The sequence below is a fragment of the Candoia aspera genome, chromosome 7 (assembly GCF_035149785.1).
Source record: "Candoia aspera isolate rCanAsp1 chromosome 7, rCanAsp1.hap2, whole genome shotgun sequence".
Classification (NCBI taxonomy): Eukaryota; Metazoa; Chordata; class Lepidosauria; order Squamata; family Boidae; genus Candoia; species Candoia aspera.
The window spans coordinates 22,261,487-22,285,951 of NC_086159.1; the positions used below are offsets into that span (position 1 = coordinate 22,261,487).

General features: G+C 37.3%; 1 protein-coding gene across 5 annotated transcripts in view; it reads left to right on the forward strand.

Moving 5' to 3' along the window:
- The window catches only part of MYBPC1 (myosin binding protein C1), a 116,872-nt gene that overhangs the window by 76,665 nt on the left and 15,742 nt on the right, over positions 1–24,465 (forward strand). For 4 of the 5 annotated variants that reach the window (XM_063308432.1, XM_063308433.1, XM_063308436.1 and 1 more), the window contains 14 exons: positions 1,129–1,234; positions 2,459–2,625; positions 3,801–3,963; positions 5,851–5,957; positions 8,435–8,568; positions 9,342–9,501; positions 10,196–10,300; positions 10,561–10,749; positions 11,820–11,954; positions 16,372–16,458; positions 20,182–20,349; positions 20,530–20,618; positions 22,813–23,008; positions 24,071–24,210. In XM_063308432.1, the coding sequence (XP_063164502.1) occupies positions 1,129–1,234; positions 2,459–2,625; positions 3,801–3,963; positions 5,851–5,957; positions 8,435–8,568; positions 9,342–9,501; positions 10,196–10,300; positions 10,561–10,749; positions 11,820–11,954; positions 16,372–16,458; positions 20,182–20,349; positions 20,530–20,618; positions 22,813–23,008; positions 24,071–24,210 (1,946 nt within the window). The remainder of the gene's footprint in view (positions 1–1,128; positions 1,235–2,458; positions 2,626–3,800; positions 3,964–5,850; positions 5,958–8,434; positions 8,569–9,341; positions 9,502–10,195; positions 10,301–10,560; positions 10,750–11,819; positions 11,955–16,371; positions 16,459–20,181; positions 20,350–20,529; positions 20,619–22,812; positions 23,009–24,070; positions 24,211–24,465) is intronic. The other variant, XM_063308434.1, reaches the window with a different exon arrangement.

Below are 24,465 nucleotides of genomic sequence, written 5' to 3' on the forward strand. Positions count from 1 at the left end.
CTGGAGAAGATGCTGATGCTAGGGAGAGTGGAAGGCAAAAGGAAGAGGGGCCGACCAAGGGCAAGATGGATGGATGATATTCTAGAGGTGATGGACTCGTCCCTGGGGGAGCTGGGGCTGTTGATGACCGACAGGAAGCTCTGGCGTGGGCTGGTCCATGAAGTCACGAAGAGTCGGAAGCGACTAAATGAATAAACAACAACAATCATTAACATACTGATAATATTTCACCCTGTTCTGACAAATGACCTCACCCAGTGTTTAACAAGATGTTAAACAAAAGCAGGAGAGGAGAGCCCTGATGCACCCCATAAAGCAGGGATCTAGGGCTAGACCTATCTCCCTCCACTAGAACTGACTGGAACTAACCCCAGAGGAAGAATGAGAACCACTGCAACATCTTAATTCCCACTCCCAGTCAACTGAGCTGCTCCAGAAGGGTATCATGATATCAAACCTATGCTGTCTCAGTAGCGTGTTCCAATCCAAACCCAGGCTGAAAGAAATCCAGAAAAATCTGTATCCTTCAATGCTCTTTGGAGCTGCAAACCAGTCACCTTCTCAACAATCTTTCCTGAAAAAGGAAGATTGGAAACAGGGCAAAAATTGTCTAACTCTGTTGGATCCAGAGGAGGGACAAACCACTGTCATCTTAAGAGTCAGTGGAACACCCCTTTACTATCTGTATACCACTGCAATCAGGATGATGTTGTAATCAAACAACATCACCCTGGAGGCCTTGACCAGCCAGAAAGGGCATGGAACTAAAACACAGGTGGCCTCTCCAACAGGTCCAGGGTCCTTGACCACTTCCGCAGGACTAATAGGCTCAAGCTTATCTCAGACACTGAGCAAGACTGTGTCTCAGTCAACTCAACAGTCCCTCATAGCTGGAATCCAACTCAGAGTGAATCCAAGTATATATGGTAACCATAAAATTTAATGTCTGACCAGCCTCTGAAATCCCTGAGAACTTCGTTTTTCCATGTGGTATGTGGGAACTTGGTGTTTTTCATTCAAAGGAAGCTGCAGCATGAAGAATCATCTAATGTCAGGGTTGGGTTGTTGTTTTTTTAAAGATGAGTCTTTGTAATCATTTGTCCCTGATATGATTTCTTCTTCCTTTAGAGCCTCCAGTAATGGTGACAAAAGGCCTGGAAGATACCAATGGTTATATTGGTGACCGAGTAGAATTATCTGTTGAAGTGTCTGAAGATGATGCCAACGTGAAATGGTATGCCACCTACCTCTTTCTTTCATAAATATTTTAAACCTGATCTCACTAAGGTTAGTGGTAACTAGTCAAAACAGTCATACCTAATTTAGCTCCCACTTCTTATACCTGAGTTTGATTATGACTAACTTTAGCTGGATTGGATCCTTATGAGACAAACACATTTAGTGAAAAATAAAAGGCCTTTTTAATGCTTGCTAAAGGGAAGGGACCAAAACTGACAGTAAATAATGCAGGGCCTTGATAACCTTTCACAAAAGCATGCAGCATAAAATGAAGACAAATGGAAACTGTCCTGAGAATAATGTTTTCATCAGGTTTTCTACAGTGGAGCAAAACAGCCAAAAGGCACATTGAATTCTGCTCAGGTTGCATGTCCATGTGTGGAGTATTCCCTAGCAATAAGAAAAATAGAGCTTGCCTTGTTCATACCAAATAAAGCCTTCAGTCTGCACACATGTTGATTGTAACCTAAGCAACCAGATTACAAATACATGGATGTGTGTGATCCCTCCCAATCACTAATTTGTTTCATGGCTACTGAATAAAACTTGGCTTTGGTGAAATTTAATAATGGTGTAGAATAGTGTTTCTCAACCTTGGCAACTTGATGTGTGGACTTCAACTCCCAGAATTCTCCAGCCAGCAAGGCTGGCTGGGAAATTCTGGGAGTTGAAGTCTACACATCTTCAAGCTGCCAAGGTTGAGAAACACTAGTGTAGAACTATCTTTGATGGTAAAACTCTTCCACTAGATAGGAGATTGGATCTTATGGTCCAAATGACCCAACTGTGTGGGACTATGATTTTATGAAAATGAAAACCAAAGATAAAGTTCATGCTTATTAACTGGTTTCTGCAGGGGGGATCAAAAAAGGCAAGATGGTGGTTACAACTACAAAGCCATGCACCTTTGTATATGCATCCAACCACAAGCTTGCCTTTTTCTGACCACACTCACAGATCCTGGTGTGCTCACTGCTAAAAAACAAAACTAAGCTAAACACTGCAACTTTCATGGTTCATCCTAAGCTTACATGGGAGTGTGATCAAGAAGATTTTCCTCTGGCCCTCCTTCATTTGTCTCATATACCAACCTTTTCTTTTTCTTGCTTCATTTGAAAGATGGCTTTTTCCCAATCAAATAAAGATTGTGAGGCCCTGTTTTAGTGGAAGTACTATTAAGTTAATTACACCATTTTGGGTTGTTGTTATTGTTCATCAGGTTTAAGAACGGTGTGGAGTTGCCCCTTGATAGTAAATCAAGGTACAAAGTTAAGATTGAGGGTAAAAAGCACACTTTGATTATTGATGAAGCAACGAAAGGTGACAATGCCACTTACTCAGTCATGACAACTGGAGGACAATCGTCTGCCAAGCTGAACGTTGATTGTGAGTGAAGATTGTATTTCTAGTTTATTAGCAAAAATCTTTTTAAAAATTTATTTCTATTAACATGTCCTTGTCACCTCTTGGATAAGCTATACATGGGGCTGCTTTGAAGGTGACTTGGAAGGTCCAGTTGATCCACAATGTGATGGCCTGTCTGTTTTCATGTCAGTAGCAGATTAAGCAATCTAACATTTATACTGCACGGCCAGCATTGGTTCTGGGTCCAATTCAACATACTGGTTATCGCCTTTCAATTCCTATATGGCTTGGTGCCTAGATACCCAAAGATCACCTTTCTTGCCCAGATCTGGCCTGTCCTATGTAGTTTCTGAAGGAGGATATGCTAAGGGAGTTGGGGACCTAATCTTTTATCTTTTTAATGGCTGCCTCCCCCCCAATTTGGAGCCCCATGCCTCCAGAAATAAGGAATGCCCCTAATCTGTTGGCCTTAAAGAAACCTTAAAGGCAGGGTCCTGATGGTAAAAAAGGCCGTCTTGCATTAATTAGATTAGATTAGGTTATACTTGTTTTAATTGTTTGTTGTTATTTTGTTTGATGATAAACCACCTCGAGTCTATAGATGTTTGTATACATAAATAAAGTATATATCTCATCTTGTGGGTTAGTTTTTCAAGCTAGCTAAGAATGATTCAAATAAATATAACACTTAGCATTGCTTAAAACAACAATCCTTCCCCCCAATATTATCAAATGCAAGCTGACAGAGCTTGCATTTGATATTATGTCAAATAAAAAGTACATTGTAGGTCATATTTACATCAAAAGGTTTTTTTATATTTACCAAATAATGCCTCCCCATCTCATATGAGCCTAATAAAAAGTTGGTAAGTTAGATGCATATTAGGATTTCCAAGTCTATGCAGTGTCCCTTTCATACACACTCCTTTTCAGGCACATTACAACCTTCAAAATGAGGTGGCCAGCAGGGGACAACACATACACACACACCAGCTCAAAGGTGGAGGTGTGGAACCCCTTCCTATATTCCTGTCCATAGTCTAGATCAATGTTTCTCAACCTTGGCAGCTTTAAAATGTGTGGACTTCAATTCCCAGAATTCCCCAGCCAGCCTAGATAAGAACTAGTCTGGTGTCATTGAATAAATATCTCATAATAAAACAAGGCTATCATTCTGTCATTCCTCATCTCTTAAGTGAGGCCACTGAAGATACTACGTGCACTGGAAGATCAGACTGTGAGGCTCGGCAAAGAGATCTCTTTGAAATGTGAGGTTTCTGAGAATGTAGAAGGAAAGTGGTACAGAAATGGGCAGCTGCTTCAGGCCAGTGATCGCATCAAGTTATATCACAAAGGAAGGTAAGCTTGCAACTTAGATCAGGAGAAACAATGATAGAAAAAGCAGTGGAATTAATCCAGGATTTTCTAAAAGATATCTGTGAAATTGAACCAGTGTTTTCAGCAAAAGTAATTTTGGAAAATGGCTTGTCCTAATCATTATTTTTCCAAATCCTTCCATTTATGCCTCAGCTAAAGTTGGGAAAATCTACTTGTGTGCAAAAGTCTGTGTTCCAGTAACAGAATGTTCTAATGTTGACCAGAATGTTCTGGTTTTCACATGGTATGTACCAACCTGGCCATTCTGGGAACAATCCCTTGTTTTCTGGTTGGCTGTTTTGCATATCAGCCATGTCTGGGCTGAACTATGCCTGGAACCACTACCAGAACATGTTGAACTGCCAAAACAGCTGGATCAGTGCATTCTGGGGAAAAAAACAGAAGATTCCAGGTTCTGTTACCAGAACACAGAACTTTGCACATCTGTAGATAAATATATGAAGTTCAGATTCTTGTTAATATCTCAAGCTTAGTTCATTATGCTTGAGAATTCTTTTTTTTTATTCATGCTAAAAACTGTATTTTGGTGTACATATCTCCAGATATATGTATTTTTCTTTGCAATTTTGTTTACTGTAACCATGTTTTGCAAATAATTTTCCTTAATATTACACATTTTTAGTGTTACTTTTATGAATATCTGTATTTGTGTACAGCATTTTCTCACCTTGGGATTATTTTTAATGATGGAAAAGTATGATTAAAGCATACTTTTTAATTATGGTTGAGCTAATTTCAAAATCTGGAGAACTGTGAAGAAAGTTTAATTCATGTATTGGTCCAACATTCAATTCAAATGTGAGCTGAATGAATTTCTTCCCCCATCTCTAGCTTCAGTGCATTTACTTTAATGAAAGCTGCAGTAATAATGATAAATAAATAAATACAAACTTACCTATGTTCATGGGAATATCTCCCATCAAACTCATTGAATCTTATTTCTAATTAGACATACTTAGGGTTGCATTGTTGAACTCTTTTCACTACCATCCTTTTCCTGCAAAATGTTATATATCATCCTCTTGAACTCAAGATTCTATTTTCAAATAAAGTATCTATGCAGGTTTTTGAAATACCTCATTTTTAAAAAAAAAAAGTATATACAGTATATGCACACTTTTTCATTTGGGACTTACTTAATATTGCATCTGGCACCCAAAAGAAATGGCTGATATGCTGAAGTTGCCAAAGTTCAAAAAGTACTCCTGAGTTTTTCAGTTGCCTTACCTTTTCACAACAACAAAACCTACTGTAGGTTCTACCCAAATTAATAGCAGGCTTGTGATAAAGAGTGTGAGAAAAGAAAGACAATCATATGAACTCTGTAGATGGGGTGTGATTATATCTCCTCCATTATTTTTTTCCAGATTAATCCTTTCCCCCATAAATAACTATATAGACCACAGGGGAAAATGTGCAGGCATTGATAACTCCTTCCCTATGTACAAGGTTAATCATAACCACAGGGAGATCTTAAACTATTTAGAATTCTCCCTCTCTCTTCCCCTACCCCACTCCACACACAAATGAAACATAAAATAGCAGTTTGAGAGGAATAATTAATTTGAAAAATGGCACAGAAAAATGGGATTGCAATTTCTTTGTTTTGGAAATATTTATTCAGTATGATTTAGAAATCCTGTGGCTTGTTATGACAGCAACAACAAAAGGGAAGATTCTACTCTCAGATATTCTTTGTAATATTTAATTTAGCCATTAGATCATGCAGAGGTTCTTTCCAGCTTAGCTGTCCTTTTGCATTTACCCTCACCCAGTTTCTCCAGGATGGGGCCATCAGTTGCAGGAAGAAGGATGTTTACTTTGTTTTTTCTACTTTGATTCTCACAGAATCCATCGGCTAATTATTGATAGCTCAACTGTGGATGATGATGGTGAATACATGTTTGTTCCTGATGCTTACAATGTCAACATCCCTTGCAAAGTTCATGTTATAGGTAATGCCTATGTGTCTCTATTATTTGGCTCTGTCATGTGTTTATATTCTAAGACAAGAGCACAGACTGCAGAAGGGATGCTCCTAAAATGGACTGATCACTTGGATTATCTAGGGGTGACCTAGTGTAGCCATCTGAGCATGGTACTCCCCTGCTGTGTTAGGACTGCAACTTTAGAATTCCCAGGCAGTAACCAGGCCTTCCAGTCTGGGACTTGTTCCCTGCATTTCAACCCTGCAGAATTCTACAATTCTACTTGCAGTGGTTGTGTTGGTCACTTATACAGCAAAACTTTTTGTAGTGTTTTAAATACTGTGGGATATGGTCCAGGAGATGTTGATCTGGACTGGAATTAATCAGGAGGAAAGCATTAAAGATCTGGATTGTGGGCTTCCACAGCCGCTATTTAATTAAATAAATATTTGTGTGGTTATTAAGTGCATGGATAGTGTCACGCCCCATATAGCTAATAAACTGTATGTATCTATGTACTGTATATGTGTGGTGTGTATACTTAGGGGTTAGTGCAAAGCATTAAGAAGAGATGTCACCTTGATGAAGGTTTGTGCAAAGGACTTCTTCAAAGCAGTTTTATGATGCAGTACCCTCCTTCCTTCTAAAACTAAAGTGAAACTGTTATATTGCTTCACTTCACATCACCCTCAGCTATATCTTGCCTCCCTGAAATGCACTACATCATGGAGGCAATAGAATTATCTTTGCAGAGTGAAAAGGCAACACAATTGTCCTTGATAAGGTCCTTTGCTTTTCTCTGGATCACATTTCTGGCAGCTTTGGAAGGGAAAAAAGGCTGGGCATATGCAGTAGTCTAAATTTTCCAGTTTGGATAATCTAGGAAAGTACACCTGGCTGCTTCTTTTAATTTCCTTTCCAACTCCAGCCCAAGTGGCAATATATTATGGTCCTTGGTTTTAATCATTGGATGGGCTTGTTTCTTTTAATTTCCTAAGAGGTAAGATATCTCCTTCAGGATCCCACAGAGATACCTTGCACACATACATAATATAGAGCTACTTCAAATTATTAATGGTCCACAGCATACACTCAGCTATTTGTCCATGATTAGGAATAAATCGCTCTAACGGGATTTAAACATCCTGGGGAATCCTCCTTTTTTCCCATCTCTGGTATAACTTCAAGATTATCAGGCTGTTTGAGGTGAGGCAGGAAGAAGAATCCAGATGGACCTATGAAGCCATGCAATAGACATTCGCTGTGAATAATTAAATTTCAATAAATAAACTATATGAAATAAACTATAATAACAGCTAGAAGTTGCAAGATTAATTCAGTAGTGATGTGAGGAGACCATCACTTTACAACACTATTAATACCAAAGTACATAGGAAATTTACTACCTAACTTGTACCTACTTAATTAGATATATTGGGAACCATTTATAAGGAAATTAGGGCACACTATTTGTCCATTCAGTGCTGACTAGATCACATCCTCTCTTACTGACTCATTTGCTTTTACTTAGAGATGCCAGGGACTTCGGTAGGACCTTTGGAACATAAACTACCAATGAGTAGTCCTTCCCCATAGGGCTGCAACAGGAATAGGAATTTGAATAGAATAAGAAATGAATTTGGGTAAATCAGGTATAGTCCTGATTATAGCACATGAAGGAACTAAAAATACTTATATTTTTATTATAGCATCTGAACGAATCAGTATATAGGAAGGACTGATTTATAGATAATAAGGAATGTTAACTTTTTAAAATGGACATGAAGAAACTGTTTCTCTGCTGTCCTCTGTATTATAGACTTTTTCCAGGGGTATGTTTGAGCCAGAGATCAAGACACAATGATATCGAAACATAAATTAGTTTACTGGCAATGCTGGAGGCAAAAACAAGTTAAAAAGGTGTAGGGTTATATGCAAATTAGGGTCTACAGGTGATTAGCTATAGCAGCAAGTATTTGAATGGATATACTGCAGCACATCATGGATCGAGTGGAGTCAAGTGACGCAGTTAGGGTGTACCTCTGAGAAAATGGGGCAGAACTGCAAAGACAATGGGGAGCCTGCAAGAACATGAAGGCAGTATTCCATGAACAAAGTTTTCTCTGAGGAGTTACTGTAACAGGGTTAATCAAACTGTCCCTAGTTCCCAAGGCTATGTTTGCCTCCTGGTATCATTTCCCAGAGACTATCAGCATTCCTTACCTTCTAAATGTTTTATGGCTGCGCTGATAGTTTAGCTTCCCCGGGAAAGCGTATTTGGAGAGACGGTGGTTGCTTCATTAACACCATATAGCTGAGCTAGTGCTGTGTTTTCCCCAGGAAGATGTATTTGGGTTAGGGGCCTTTAGCTTGACTCCCAAAATTCTTCTTCAACATTATATTAACTTTGGCTTTGTATATATGGAGATGTTTCTCTCATCATATATTCAAATATTGGGATGTTTTTCTTACCATGAAAACTCCTCAGTGCCTTGGTTTTGCAGATCCTCCTAGACTTCACCTTGAAGGCCTTGGTGAAAATAACACGGTGACAGTTGTCGCAGGAACTAAATTACGTCTTGAAATCCCTGTTTCTGGGGAGCCTACTCCAAAGGTTATGTGGAGCAGGGGAGAGAAGGTAAAACTGTAATTTAAACATATACATATCATCTTATGTCTAATCTTTTAAATAAGTTGTAATAAAATATGCAATGGTATGAAAATACTCAGAATCTCTTGTACTGAAGGTACCATACATTTGGAGGAAACTTGGGAGGGGTTATAATCTTTTGCCGTTGCAATCAGATCTAATAGTCTACTATCAAACAGTTAGTTATATTAGGAATCATTCATAAAATATCACAGGTATCCAGAAAAGAAAAAGGAATTCAATAATACCTGTGACTGAGCTAGTGGGCACAGCTGAATATGCCCCTCTCAAAAGACACATTTATCAAAAGGCAAACTAGTAAGGTTGCTGCTACCCCCAGTTTCCCTTTATTAGTTCAAGTAATTTTTCCCTCTCTCTCTCAATAAATGGATATACTTCCAAGTCAAGACTAAGTTGCAATCATGCACTTTTAATTTTTCTAAGAAAGCCTTGAGGGCACATGTTGAGCCACAGGTAGTCTTAGACATAAAGATGTCCTGGTGGCCTGGTGCTTTGCTTTATGGCATACCAGCCTCTCAATCTGATTTCTTTAAAAAAAATTGTTTAAGGTAAGCCACAAAGCCTGAAGCACCAAGAACATGTCTGTGGAGCATTTGATAAATTTCTTGCTAAATCTATGCAGTTTCCTTATTATTTATCCTAATTTGATCCTGATTTGCCAATCTTCTGGTGGTTTTTAATTCACCTCTTTAAAATTATTTTTTCCCCTACCCTATTCCCTTTTGCAAAATGATTGGCAGTGGATCATGGATTCTGCAACCAGAATACGGGCAGAGACTTATCCAGACAGCAGTTGTTTGGTGATTGATTCAGCTGAAAAAGATGACTCAGGTGTTTACAGAATAATGCTGAAGAATGAGGCTGGAGAAGATGCAGCTAATATCAATATAAAAGTAGTTGGTAAGTCAATGCAGTGCAAGGCTTTTGTACCAAAGTGGCACCAATGCAGAAAGCTCCTCCTATTTTACCCTTCTCCAAACTGGTGCCCTCCATAAGGGTTGAGACTGCAAACTCCCATAATTCCCAGCCAACATGAGGATTGACCTAATGACTGAGAATTCTGTAACTGAACAAGTTGCAATTTCAATCACTTTGGAGGGTGTTGTCTTAGCTTTGCAATAACTCTTTGAGTTAAAATAGGACTCTAAGTGATTTTTCCCAAATTATTTCTAGTTCAGGGATTTCAACCTGGATTTGGACCAGTGTTCCTCAACCTCAGCAACTTTAAGGTATGTGGATTTCAACTCCCAGAATTGCTGGCTGGGGAATTCTGGGAGTTGAAATCCACACATCTTAAAGTTGCTGAGGTTGAGAAACACTGGTCTAGACTATAACATTTGTTCGTAGTCTGTCGGTTTAATGAAAGCCTGATGTGAAATGCCAACTAAATCCTCCTTATAGCCAACCTACTGAAATCAATGGGATTTAGCTTATTCATGGTTAATTTAAATTCCATAATTTAAATAAGACCAAGTTTGGATTTTTCCCTTAGTTTTTGCTCCAGTATAACTATAAATAATTCTGTTTGTGATGAACAAAACTATCTGCTTTTCCAGTAAAACTGTAACAACATTAAAATTTGTGGTTGCAACAGATATTCCTGATGCCCCGGAGGCACCCAATGTGATTGAGGTAGGAGAAGACTGGTGTATTATGACCTGGGAACCTCCAGCCTATGATGGCGGATCCCCTCTTTTAGGTATGTAGACCCATCATTGACATGGCTATTTTAATGTTGTTGTAGAATTATTTGGTGGTTCTTTGAAGTGGGAGCATATTCATAAACAGAAGGGTTTCAACTGAGAGGTTTTGCTCAATTATTATTAGTGAAAATTATTATTTAGATTGCATGGGGCTGACCAGGTGAAACAGGTCGTGTCCATAATAGTTGCATTTGCTCTTTTTAGAAATGCTGAGCCATTAACTAATAGTTTTATATTTATGCATATATTTATTTAGGATACTATATTGAAAGGAAAAAGAAGCAAAGCTCCAGATGGATGAGATTAAATTTTGATCTTATTAAAGAAACAACTTTTGAGCCCAAAAAGATGATTGAAGGAGTTGCCTATGAAGTTCGTGTGTTTGCAGTTAATGCCATTGGGACTTCCATACCAAGCATGCCCTCAAAAGCTTTTGTGCCCCTAGGTAAGTAAATAATATCTATGTATTTAAATATTCAAAACTTTCATTAAATGCTTTTATTGCAATAGGGTACTGTAGTAAAACTGAAAATTAATTAAAAATGCCAGAGATGTTCATTGATATAAAATCCAGGAAGAAAGATAATTGACTTATTATTCGGTTTCAGAGAAGACTTCATTGCTCGGTAGAAATAGGAAGCTAGAAAAGAAATGAATCATCCTTACCTGACGTTGCATGACATGCTGCTTTGTTTTGTTTTGGTCTGGTCTGGCTGACATAGTGGATACCATCAGAAAGAAATCCATTTACCAATAAAGTTGACCAATGTTAAGTATAGTGGTGATTCAGTACTGGTTGCAGCTTCATCATTGTTATTTTTTTATTAACACAAAATTTTCGTCAGACCACATTACAGTGCTGTGTACGGTCACATGTTGTAGACCAGTTTCTCAACCTCAGCAACTTTAAGATCCATGGACTTCAACTCCCAGAAAGGCTGGCTGGGCAATTCTGGGAGTTCAAGTCCACACACCTTAAAGTTGCCGAGGTTGAGAACCAATGGTCTAGACTCCTGCATCCTTCTCAGTAGCACCCCATTTAGAATTTCTTAGTGTAAAAAGTTGTTCCTGTGCTAACCTTTGTACTGTATCCCTCATCTTTATTTGAACAAACATCTCCATTCTAATCCTTATCCCATTCACACTGCTGTTTCACTTCTATAATGTGCTTTGATGATTTTAAGGTGATGTTTCTTTTTAAAAATCTGATTTTTCAATTGTTCATCTTAGGGACAGCAGAAGATGAGCTCAAAGGTTCCAAATCTCACCTAGTCTAATGAAAATAACAGAGGTATACAGATGAGGAGCTGGTGTTATCACCCATATTTTCCTAATGCAAAATTCATTTAGATTAGTAGTGGGACGTAGAAAGTCTTTAATGTGCTGGTTAATTTTTAAGGTGCTGCAAGATCCTTTGCTAACTAATATGACCACCATGGAAATTGGTTAGTGATCTACAACAGATTATGTCTATTTTTTCTTGCTAATGCAAATACTCTCTTTTGTTGTTTTTAGCTGTCACCAGTCCTCCTACCTGCCTGGTGGTTGACTCTGTCACTGATACCACAGTTACCATGAAGTGGCGCCCCCCAGATCAGATTGGAGCTGCAGGTTTAGATGGCTACGTTATAGAGTATTGCTTTGAAGGAAGTAAGTGCCAATCATATTATATTTCATGCAAAAGATGAAATACATCCATTTTTCCCTATTCAACAGCAGCTTTGGTTTTGTATACTATACATTTACCTGTAGGCCAGTGTACAGTATATAAAATGTAAAGATTCTCCAAAGTAAAGTAAAAAGTCCACTTCAAAATTTGTGTTGAATTCATCTCAGAAGAAGTTACTAAGTGACTAGTAAGCTATGTGTTGTTCTGTTCTATTCAGCTTCTCAACTGTTGACTCAGTGAAATATAAATGCAATTTAAATCTATAAATATAGTTTGCTTATATGTATATATAGTTTTATATATATAGTTATATATATATATATATAGTTATAGAGTTATAGAGTTTAAATATATAAATATAGCTTCTATAGAGTCCATTGGCATTCCAGACATATAACACTAATAAGAAAAAGCCATGTTTGCCTTCAGTGGGAAATTTGTTGTTCACACATCAGAAAGGAAGACAGGAAAGCAGAATTAGTGTTTTCTGAAATCAATTAAAGGTAGTAATATCAAGCCGCACATATAACCGCGTGGGGGCTTCGGTGTGAGTCCTGCTTTCCACATGATCCAGGACATAACTAAAGCAAGTTCAGAAATTATTAAATTTATATCAGGCTCCATGTGATTTGTGTCACTTATTTTACTGAAGACAGCCATGTTGGATTTTTATGAATGTGAGCATACTGACTAGACCAGAAGTTCCAAATTGTTCCACGTACCTCCCAAAGCCTTAGTCTAAGTCAGTGTTTCTCAACCTTGGCAATTTTAAGATGGGTAGACTTCAACTCCCAGAATTCCCCAGCCAGTGTTGGGGCTGGGGAGTTCTGGGAGTTGAAGCCCACCCGACTTAAAGTTGCAAGGTTGAGAAATACTGGTCTAAGTAGAAAAGATACTGATCTAAAGCAAAGAACAGTGGATGTTGATATCAGCTAGAAAGTGTAAGGAAACAGGGCAGTAAATGGAATACAAAGGACATTGTATTTGATTATTATTACTATTACTATTACTATTACTACTGCTACTTTTACGGAACCAATCAAGAATAGCTCAAAAATCTAATGCACCATAAATGTAATGTTAACGGATTTATTGGTGTAGCCAGCATATACAATTCATGCTTCGTAAAAATTTGGCAGCTGATTTTGGAAATTTTATTTCCAAAGCAAGTAAATGGAATATACAGTAAATTGCAGAAGAGTGGAGAAGACAGTTGGGACACAGCTAATAGCTTCCAATCTATACTTTTCCCTGCTTAACCAACAATTTATCATTTCATCCTAACAAATATTTAAAAGCAAGCAGCCTTATTCTCTATCTTCTGCCTTTTCTTGTCAACATTTGTATGCTGAACAAAGTACTTAAGGCAAATTTAAGCCACTTATCTGGAATATGTCTGCTTGAGAGCAGAAATGTAAGGACTTTTGTGTTATAAAAGTAAGAAGTGTTGTATTTCTAATTATAGCTGAGCAGAAACTGTTTTTCCAGGTCTGGCCTTATAAAAGAAAAGTACCATTAAGGTTCATTGGCTAGGCAAAAGATTTCTATCCTACTGGAATTTAAATTTCTCCCCATAGTGCTAGCCACAGTCATGTGGAACTGATTTTAAAAAATAGAAATTACTTTTTTTAAAAAAAAGCAAGGAAGCAGCATTTCAGTAAGCTAACTAGATAGTTCAAGAAACAAAAGTGCTTGAACACTGTTGTTTCACAAGGTGGAGGGTGGGGGGACACAGCCACAGATATCATAAAGGGACTCCTTGAGAATGGCTTATTGCTTTTCAAAAGAAAATGTTGTGGGGTGCTTTCAAGTCAATGTTGGCTCCTGGCAGCTGCCTGGACAAGTCCCTGCAGTTTTCTTGGCAAGGTTTTTTGGAAGTGGTTTGCCATTGCCTCCTTCCTAGGGTTGAGAGAGAGCGACTGGCCCAAGGCCACCCAGTTGGACTGGAATTCACGGTCTTCCTGTTTCTAGCCTGATGCCTTAACCCCTACACCAAACTGGCTCTTAAACATACATGGCTTTTTGTTTTGTTTTGATTTGATTTTTGCAGTATTCCTAACAAAAAGCAATCTGCTGATAATGTACTGCACAAAACACAAGAATCAATCAGTTTTCCATACTACTGGAAAAGTTTTCTTTTCTTGATAATTTAAACTTTATGGAAGACTGAATTTGCCAAATGTTCAGTTCAACTCTGTTGTTGATTCAGTTTTCAGAAGAGTCAAAATGTTCTGAGACACAATAATAAAAATTAATCAAGACATGAATATCATCTCCTATTAAATCCAGGCTGAACTTGAAACAAGTTCACTACAGGTTTACTATAATTGTAAAATTATAAATTATATTGTAATTGGCCTGATATTTATGAACCTCATAACTCATTTATTCTAGTAAACCAAAGTGGGGATATATGATCAATGGGTAAAAATTCTAGCATGCCTGCTTTAGCCACCATTCAGTTATCAAAGAACAACTGCAAAAAAAGCTCAACCCCCACCAAAAACATGGTGAATGGTAAATAATAATAATAGTAGTAGTAGTAGTCTTTTTCAGATATATTTCTGAGTTCAGCATGTCAGACCTTCTTGTGAAACTGTTGAACAGAGCAAGCCTTTTACTTTCGTTATGCAGCTAAGTTTAAAGTAATAAGAACATATCTCAAAATATATGTTATATCTCATTTTGACATTGCCCACCTTGGATAAAATACAATAGCAATGTATTTTACAAACAAATATTGTGTGCAGTCTGTATATTCTATTTACACCTCGCATGTGTAGATATAAATTATACACACCCACATATACACACCCACACATGCAAATACACACACACACAAACAAAATTAATGTCGCTCATGTATATATTGCAATATTTTAGGGCAGAACTGTCTAGAGGGTTAAACAATACTTTGTTACCTGCTGTATCTCTTGCTGTGCATTGTTTCTTTTCTTTGTTCTTTTAGTATCTGGATTTTTCTATTCTCCATCTTTTTTCCTGCAGTACTTTTCTTTCCACTAATGTCTCTATAAAACTTAATCTTTCACTTGGATCTCCAGCAATCCTCTCTTTGACTGTCAATCTTTCAGCTCCGTTTCTTCAGTTCTACCTTTTCTTGCTTATACTTATTTTTCCTATCAACCAATCTCTCTTTTCTCTGCTTTTCTCTCTTTCTTGTCTATTACCCTTGAATGGGGTATTAGTAGAGCCACTTCAATCAGAGGCAAATTTTATTTTTAATTTTTTTAAAATATACAAAACCAACCTTAGAAAAAAGACAAACATCATGGCTGTTTAAAAGTTAATAAAAATATTCTCAGCTTTCAGTGGAAACAGTGTTATACTCTAGATATACCTACATAAATAGCTTCAAAGGATCAAACATCAGGGTACAGATGTGATCAAATCTTAGGTCCCCTGTTCATTTACATTACAAGAATACTGTAGAATACAAAGCTTTTAAGAACTGAAAATAAAGGAGCAAACATGCTCATTTTTCCTGTTTTGTTTCTTTTTGTCTCAGATTAATAACAATGAAAAATAGGTGAAATAAAAATAAGACTTATTTTTTTAAATTCAGAGATAGACATTATTCAGAAGTGTTCCTCAGCTAGTGAAAAACATTATCATAAAGAGATGCCCATATTTTGCACATCTTTTTTCTGAGGCCCATATGTTGCACATCTTTTTCTGTGGTACCTATATGATACTTCCAATAACCCTTTCACTCAGTGGAAAAGCTGGCACACAAACCTCTGAATGTTGATCCAATAATTTTTGAGCAAAGATTATGATATGGTAAAATATTTTTTCATAGGTCATCAGCTGCAAGGAATCATTAATAGAAGCATAGGTTCTGTTGAAATAGACTGTACCAATTCACTGTACCAATTCGGTGGTTAACAGATTCTCGACATGCCCCAGAACTAACTGTCCAGGTCCTGCATATGATGGTCCAAGGCATACCCATCCTCTGTACATACCATGCAAGATATAGTTCAGTTACAGGATATAAAAGGCAGAGAGCTGCAGATACAAACTGTTCAGCAGGAAATATCGGCAGACCCTGAGTTTCTGATAATTAGTCAATGGATTTCAACAATAGTCATGCTAGTAGTTTTCCAAACCATCTTAAACCAGTATATCCCTCCATGTATATCTTTTCTTTTTCTTCTTCTTTCGGTTTCCTCTTGCTTATTCTGGAGTCTGCTTTAATTTTCTCTTCCTCTTCAATCTCTTTTTTTGAATGGATGCCTCTTGCCTATCTCTTCTTTTCACATTTCTCAACTGTCTTGGTTTCTGACTCTCTCTGGATGCTCAGCTACAGTATATCAGTCCAAAAGGCACTTCTGCCTATGACTGTAAATCCCCATCTGTGCTTTCCAAACCATTTAGGTCCCCCTGACTCTGGTTCAGAGCAAAATATTAGTGAGGACACAGCCGGGGGCCTGGTGCAGACTGAAGAGAAGACACCCAAACCCTGTGAGTGTTCAGCATCAAGCTTTTTCATCCCCTCTTTCTCTCTCTTTTCATTGTACCGTTTACCTTTGATCAGTGGTTGGAGCTGAATGGAAACAAAGGGGGGAAAAAAGCAAACAGTGTTTTATCCTATAGGAGTTGCTGGTACCCCACATAAATGCATACTTGATTTTACTGTCTCATCAACTCTGTGATCATCACAAGCTCCTCTTCAAGGTGCAGTATGTGTCTCTGTGTACTTACTAATAGAGAGTACTAACCATGTTATGTCTGTCTGAAAATGGATGTCTCTGAATTAATAATAAAGATGAATCCCAAATAAGGTCCACCAACAGAAGTATGTGATGCTGACTTTCTGCAGCCCATAATCTGGAAGGTAAAGTATGCAAGATATTTAAATATTCTTATTGAGACAGAGACAGAGAGAGAGATAGAGATAGATGGGTAGATTCCAATAAAGGCAACATAATTTGGAATGCTTGGGAAATGATCAAGGAACTGAAATCCTATTTTAATACATGCATGTACTTTTCAGCTCATTCCTTTATAGCATCTCTGTGAGATACATCATTATTATTATTTTATAAGTGGGAAATGGAAAGCAAGAAAGACTGGATGAAACAGAATTTGAACTTGGACAGTTTAGAGCAGCATTTCTCAACCTCAGCAACTTGGCTGGGGAATTGGCTGGGGAATTCTGGGAGTTGAAGTCCACAGCTGGGCAATTGGCTGGGGAATTCTGGGAGTTGAAGTCCACACCTCTTAAAGTTGATGAGGTTGAGAAACGCTGCTTTAGAGGCTCAGATCCAATGGCCCAGGTACTAAAGCACAAGGGGTCTTTCACGGCAACGAGTCTTTGGTTTTGCAAGAAGACATTATTCAAACAGCATTGAACGCTACTTCTTTTTTTTTTTTAGCATAGAATGTACTTTTGGTCTCAAAAGAACTTTTTAATAACAAACTAGTTAAGGCAATTTATTATTGCCATTGGAAGTGTTTTTTGTCTGTATAAGAGATGTATGTTCCCTTCATATTTCTTTTGCTGTTTCTGTAAAATTATATTTTATTTAATGGTATCCAGACAAAGGCTAAAATGCAGTCTAAAGGCACATGTGGAGCTCTAATGTACACATCAAACGTTCATGCAACTTGGTTTTCTCCATGTAGAACAATTTCAGGGACAGCTCCATGCATATATTTTCCTATGTCTGTCCATAGCTTTCCTCCCTGGCATTGAAATAAATTGGGAGTCATATGGTTTTTGGAGCTGTATGGTGTCTATTGAGTGATTGACTTAAGAGAATTATAATTATTTTCAGAGACTGCACTACATTTTTAGAATGGTACCCACAGGAAGCATAACAGTGTAAAATAATCTGTTTACAACCTCTTAAAGGGGTAAAACTTCAAGGCACAATAAAACATAGACTGAAATAAAAGTACTCTTAAAATCCTCTTAAAAACCTCAAGTAAAGAACCTCACATGTTCTTGATAGGGGAAGACAACTGGGGAGCCACTACTGATAATACTCTGCCCCTGGTCCCTGCCCACTTAATGTCTCTCATTTGTGAACCAGGCTGCAGGGCCTCAGAAGCTGAGACTGATACACAGTTCAGGCATGCTTCTACAAGCTGACTGCCCTTCAGCTTGCTAGTTCCACTCTTTGGCCCTTTAAAGCTAAAACCAGCAATTTGAAGCACCAATGAAATAAATGCCAAAGTGGTGACCTGTTCCTGTAGCTGCTCCACAAACATTTTCTTCTGCTGTGCTCTTCATCAGCAGAAATTTTCAAGTTACCTTTGAAAGCACTCCCATGTGGTTCTAAAAGTTCTAATAAATTACCCTAATCTTTTTTATCTGTAACTAGGTTATTTGTCATTAATCTAACACTAACACAGGTAAACAATGAATCCAATTTCATAAGTATTCATAAACACATAAGAAATTTGCATTGGGATTAGTTCACTGGTCTAGGTATCATTCTGCTTTCATTTTATGTTAGAGATGGTTGTAAGTAAATCCTATTATAATTTATTATATAATGGTATTTAATTATTTGTCTCTATTAATTCTTGTACAAGGTAGATTGATAATTCCGTTTCTATGTCAGACAAATGCTGAAAATAAACCCATTCATTTCAAGTACGTTTTATGAATCTAGCCTCTTCTTAATCAGTTGTAGTTTCTATTCATGTAAGTGTTCCTGAAATTCACTAAAGACACAAAAATAAAAAATAACCAATTACATGAAGTGACTACAAATAGGCATGGCAAATCATTTGTTCCTCTACTCATGTCTTCTGAAGAATCAGCCATTGCCCTTTTTTCCGTACTAGCATTTTTATTGTTATAATTCCAGAGTACCTAAACAGGGGGAAAAAATCAAAATTTGCATGCTATGTAAGAGAAAAATAATAATCTTACTACTGTAATGTTGAATGGCAGATGTTGGCATTTAAAGTTATTAGTGGCAGAAGCCAGCTGAATGGGATCACACAGAGCATTCCTCATGCACTTTACCAAAAATTACATTCTGAATTAGGAAATAACACAGTTTTCATCACATAAAAAAATAACCTGTTTATGCAATGTCTTCACATAAATTAAGTTTTCATGCTGTCTTCTAAAATTAATACTGATAGTAGCAAAACTAACATATTTATGTTTGAAAATGGAGCAATATTTGCTTGCTGGAAGTTCCATGTGCATACTGGAGCATTCTCCACAAGGGTTACATTAATGCAGAAGGTATTTATACTAGGATTAAATTAGATTACTCTGGGTTTACAGTGTACTCAGAGATTTGCAGGATATGTTGGAACTTTGGCATTTTGTTGAAAGAAAATGCTGTGAAAACAGAAAAAAAAGGCATGGATTGCTGAGGGGTCAGCAAGGCTTTATTTGTGAATATAACGAAGTATGATATAGAGTACAAACATATTGCTATTTAAATAAAAGGTCTATATGTTTATGTGTCTCTGTGTTTGTTTGAATGTGTATTTGAGTATATGTATAGTACGTACTCCTGCCAACCTAGCAGTTCGAAAACATGCAAATGTGAGTAGGCAGGTAACGGCGTTCCGTGTAGTCATGCCAGCCACATGACCACGGAAGTGTCTACGGACAAACGCCGGCTGTTCAGCTTTGAAACGGAGATGAGCACCGCCCCCTAGAGTCATCCACAACTGGACTTAATGTCAAGGGAAACCTTTACCTTTACCTATAGTACGTACCACCCTATTACCTTAATAATTTCCTCAATATGGAAACCTCTTCTTTAAAAAAATCAGGAAATCATTAACATCCAGAATGTGGATAGATTCCAAGTGAAAATGTGTTTTTTACAACTGACAATTATTATGTTGCTTGCATATTAACATTTCTCTTAAAAAGACAATACAATAATATTGATGGCCTGCCCTACAGTATTATAATTCTTATTTCTTGACTATGTGTTTTTCTCTCTCTCTCTCTCTGTCTCTCTTTGATTTTCAGCTGAAAATATTGATTCTTCTTTGCAAGCTAGTAACTTTTGTTTCTTCTGGTTGCACCATAATAGGAGCTAGTGATCTGACCACAAAGGTGCAAAATACCATAATATGTTCAGTTCACTATACTTTAAAAGTACTTTTTTAAAAATTGAGCCATATTTCATCTGTCTTTATATATAATTCTCAATGTTTTTCTTTTTCTTTTTTCTTCTTTCTGCTTTTATCCTACTTCAGCGGAAGAATGGATTGTGGCCAATCCAGATCTAACAGATAAAACAAAATACACCATCACTGATCTTCCAACGGGATCAAAAATCTTTGTCCGAGTAAAAGCAGTGAATGCTGCAGGTCCCAGTGAGCCCCGATTGCATCCACAGCCTATTTTAGTAAGAGAAGTTATAGGTGAGACTGATAATTTATTTGTAACTCATACAAATATCCATAAAAGGTAACTTTCCTTGCCTAACAGCTGTGTCATCTCCCTTTGCTCAGTTGTTTTGATTTCCAATAAAAACAACATTCTATACATAGCAACATTCTGATCTTAAGAATTAAGAAACAAATTCCTTTCTTTAAATTAAGAACCTCCGAAGATTCGTCTGCCAAGACACTTAAAGCAAACTTATATTCGAAGGGTCGGAGAAGCTGTGAATCTTGTTATTCCTTTCCATGTAAGGAATGCATGAGTGTTTGTGTGTGCATATGCATATGGGTCTACATCTAACACTACGTGCTTGTGGGTGCAACTAACACTATTTATTTATTTATTTATTTATTTATTTATTTAATCGCATTTCTTCACCACCCATCTTGACAAATGACTCTGGGTGGTTTACAAGCAAATTAAAACAATAAAAGAATTAAAATATCATTAAAACAGCTTCATTACAAAAATATAAACATACATAAAACTCTAAGATATAAAATATGAAATATAAAATCCAAGATGGAAGACCACAGTCTCAATACAATTCCCAGGGCCCTGATTGCACTGATAGAACTATTATTGAGGAAGTTCTAGGAAGTTTTGATATTTTCTAAATTGCAGCAAACGTTAAGTTATGTTGAATTTTTAAAAATCCTTGTATTCAAAATATGGAGATTATAATACTGGTCAATTTACTTGCAGTATATTATTACAAAGATACTCAACTGTAATCAAAGCAACTTTAAATGCCATTTAATTCCCATTCAAAGTCATAAAATACTCCAACCCTATACCTGAAAGAAAGGCCAATTTTTAAAATATACATTAATTCTAATAATCTCCCAAACCATAAATTTGACAAAAAAGGCATTAGAAGAAACTAAACATTTTTCTCTTGCAATCTCTCATGACTGTGTAGGGCACCTCCAGATCTAACATTTGCACATGATCATGCCTGTGTGATCGCTCATCATCTGGTCCAATTTATTTATTTATTTATTTTTATATTTTGAATTTCATCACTGCCCATCTCACTCAAAGAGCAGCTCTGGGAGGTTTACAATCAAACTAAAATGACTACAGATTAAAATGCAATAAAAACAGTATTCTTCATAAAAATATAAATATAAAATATAAAATCCAAGTTGGCGATATCAAAAGTTCTTAATTTAAATACATGTACTTCACAGGGGCCTCTTCAAGGAACTAACCTTGCTTCTAGATCAGCTGGGGCATAAGAGGAACCCTCTGAAATCAGTTTGAAACAGTGCAGCTCTGTAGAGTTTAGGGCAAGCCATTTTCCCCTTGATGGGAGCTTCTTCCTCTTATTTATTTATTTGTTTATTTGTTTATTTTCTATCCCACCTTTATTATTTTTATAAATAACTCAAAGTGGCGAACATACCAAATACTCCTTCCTCCTCCTATTTTCCCCACAACAACAGCCCTGTGAGGTGAGTTGGGCTGAGAGAGAGTGACTGGCCCAAGGTCACCCAGCCGGTTTTCATGCCTAAGGCAGAACTAGAACTCTCAGTCTCCTGGTCTCTAGCCCAGCACCTTAACCACTAGATCAAACTGGCTCTCTTGCTTCCCAGCTGACATCCCCCACCCCCCACCAAGTTTCTTTCATTTTGCAGCTGATGGTGCCCCTACATTGAGCAGAGGGACAGCACCATGGTAGTTCTTTTTCAGAGCAGCTATCCTGGCTTTCTTAATCACACCGAACATACACTTGTTATGACTTGGACATGAATGGGGTGGGAAAGCTGGATTCTAATTTTTATGCTCTGAATGGTCTGTTCATTGCAGATCAGCTCATGTGGTCTCCCAGGATTTTGAAGGGGCTTTCTGTGAGGGCAAATGTGGGAGTGCTTCAAATTGTTTCTGAGGCTTTGGGAATGAAAATAGAGGGAGCATGATGCACAGTATCTATTTAGATGTATGGTGTGACGTACGGTGTGCTAATAATATTTAAAAATTGAGGAAGTTATGCTGAAGGTGCAAACACAGTTGGAATATTATGAGATGTAGGTTATTGCATATTGCAAGAAATGTAATGTCAAAAACCTTATTTGTATTTTAAATCACAAGTGGTTATTTTCAGGGGGCATGCAGTTTTGAAAATACAATGCATTATTTTAAAACTGCCTTTGCCCGCCATGTGCCCTCTGGATGCAATTGGAGTACAACTTGCAGAATTCTTAGCTGACAATGTTAAAGTCCATGTCAGCTGGGCTTTATAGTAGGAGGGAGCCAGTTTGGAGAAGGCTGATAGCTAAATGTATTCCATCTGCTTAATTCAATAAGCAGGTCACTGATTTTAATTTGCAGCTGACTGTTATTCTGATGTATTTAAAGAACATCTTAAAAATGAAATAATAATCAAAAAATATATAATATCTCAATGGACACATGTCTGGGGTTTTTTTCTTCCATAGGGAAGACCAAGACCAAAGGTATCTTGGAAGAAAAATGGTGCCCACGTAGACAAGAACCAAATTAATATCCGCAACAGTGAAAATGATTCTATCATCTTCATCCGAAAGGCAGAGAGGAGCCATTCTGGGAAATATGACATGAAGGTCAAAGTAGAAAACCTTGTGGACAGAGCCACAATAGATATTCAAATAGTTGGTATGTATTGAAATTCCTCGTGAGTAGAAAATAGTCTGCTAGGTGTAATACTTTGCAGCACTTTGGCATTAACATAACATAAATGGAGGTTATGTTACATAGGGAGCAGGATAAAAAGGATAGGAAATCTTGGTGGGCTGGATGAAGTCCATGGCCTGAAGTCCTCAATGCCTCTTCTAAAACTTAAGAGTTTGAAATAAGCTACCATTATGATCCTGATAGCATCTTTCTTATCTACAGCCACTAAACAGAGTTAAGACAGAAGCTACATTTCATCTGGACATGAAAAAAGCCTTATCTGACAGTTACAACCCAGTCATGTCTGAAAAAAATAGTTTCTGAGGGGAGAATCCAGAGATGTCTTCAGGGGACACAGGAGGACAGATTATGACACATGTATAATGAGATCATCATGCAAGTGGTGCAACTTGCATACTTGTGTCCGACCTCATTAATATCATTACGTATTGGTATCCTTTGTGTGATGATGTCATGACATACAATGTCATTTTGACATCATCATGAGTTGTTACAGATGTCATTGGAAGAAGGTTATGATATCTCAATGTAAAGCAGGACGTTTCATAGCAGTAACAGCTTGACTATTCTAACCTTCAGCTCTTGGCCATCCCAACATCAAAAGATTAGTAAATTGTTTTTCTGTATCTTGCTGCTATTTTCATATGCTGCCTTGAAAATCATTTGATAGAGTAAAATAAATTTTAAAAAGCAAAGCCATGTAGCTTAAGACTGTTGCATAGGATGTGACTGAAGGACTGAAATGTAGTGGAACATGAGTGAAATTTACCCAGTTGGGAATTGTTAACTCTCATCAGATGCACTTAGTGGCAGTGTGCAAAGCTGAGTTGTCACCCAGAAACAGAGGGAGAAGTCACATGAAGGAATCAGGAGCAGGCAATGCCACCTTACAAAACTTTTGGCTGCCTAAAAAACATAAACTTGGTACACTCTTCAAAAGAAAATTAAAACCTGCCAAACTGAGACAAGCTGAACAAAATTACTTCTGTCAGAACTGTTAATATTTCCTCTTTATTGCCACAGATCGTCCAGGCCCACCCCAAGTGGTAAAAATTGCAGATGTCTGGGGAGAAAATGTTGCTTTGGAATGGACACCCCCAAGAGATGATGGGAATGCCAACATTATTGGATACACAATTCAAAAAGCAGACAAAAAGAGCATGGTAGGTAGTCTTTCTAACATGGCAAATCTCAGGATAAGCCTCCTGGTCCTCACATACAAGGCTACCTGGAAACATTGCTACTATTTGTGAATCTAAATATCTTTTGAAAACAAGGACATCTGCCATTTAAATGCTTCTTCAAGTAACACAGTTAGAAAAGACCTTTTGTGAACATGACATGACATGACAAGTCATTTGATAGGTTGTGTTTCTTCCTGGAAAAAATCCTTCTTTGGGATTGTTACCTTCAAATGA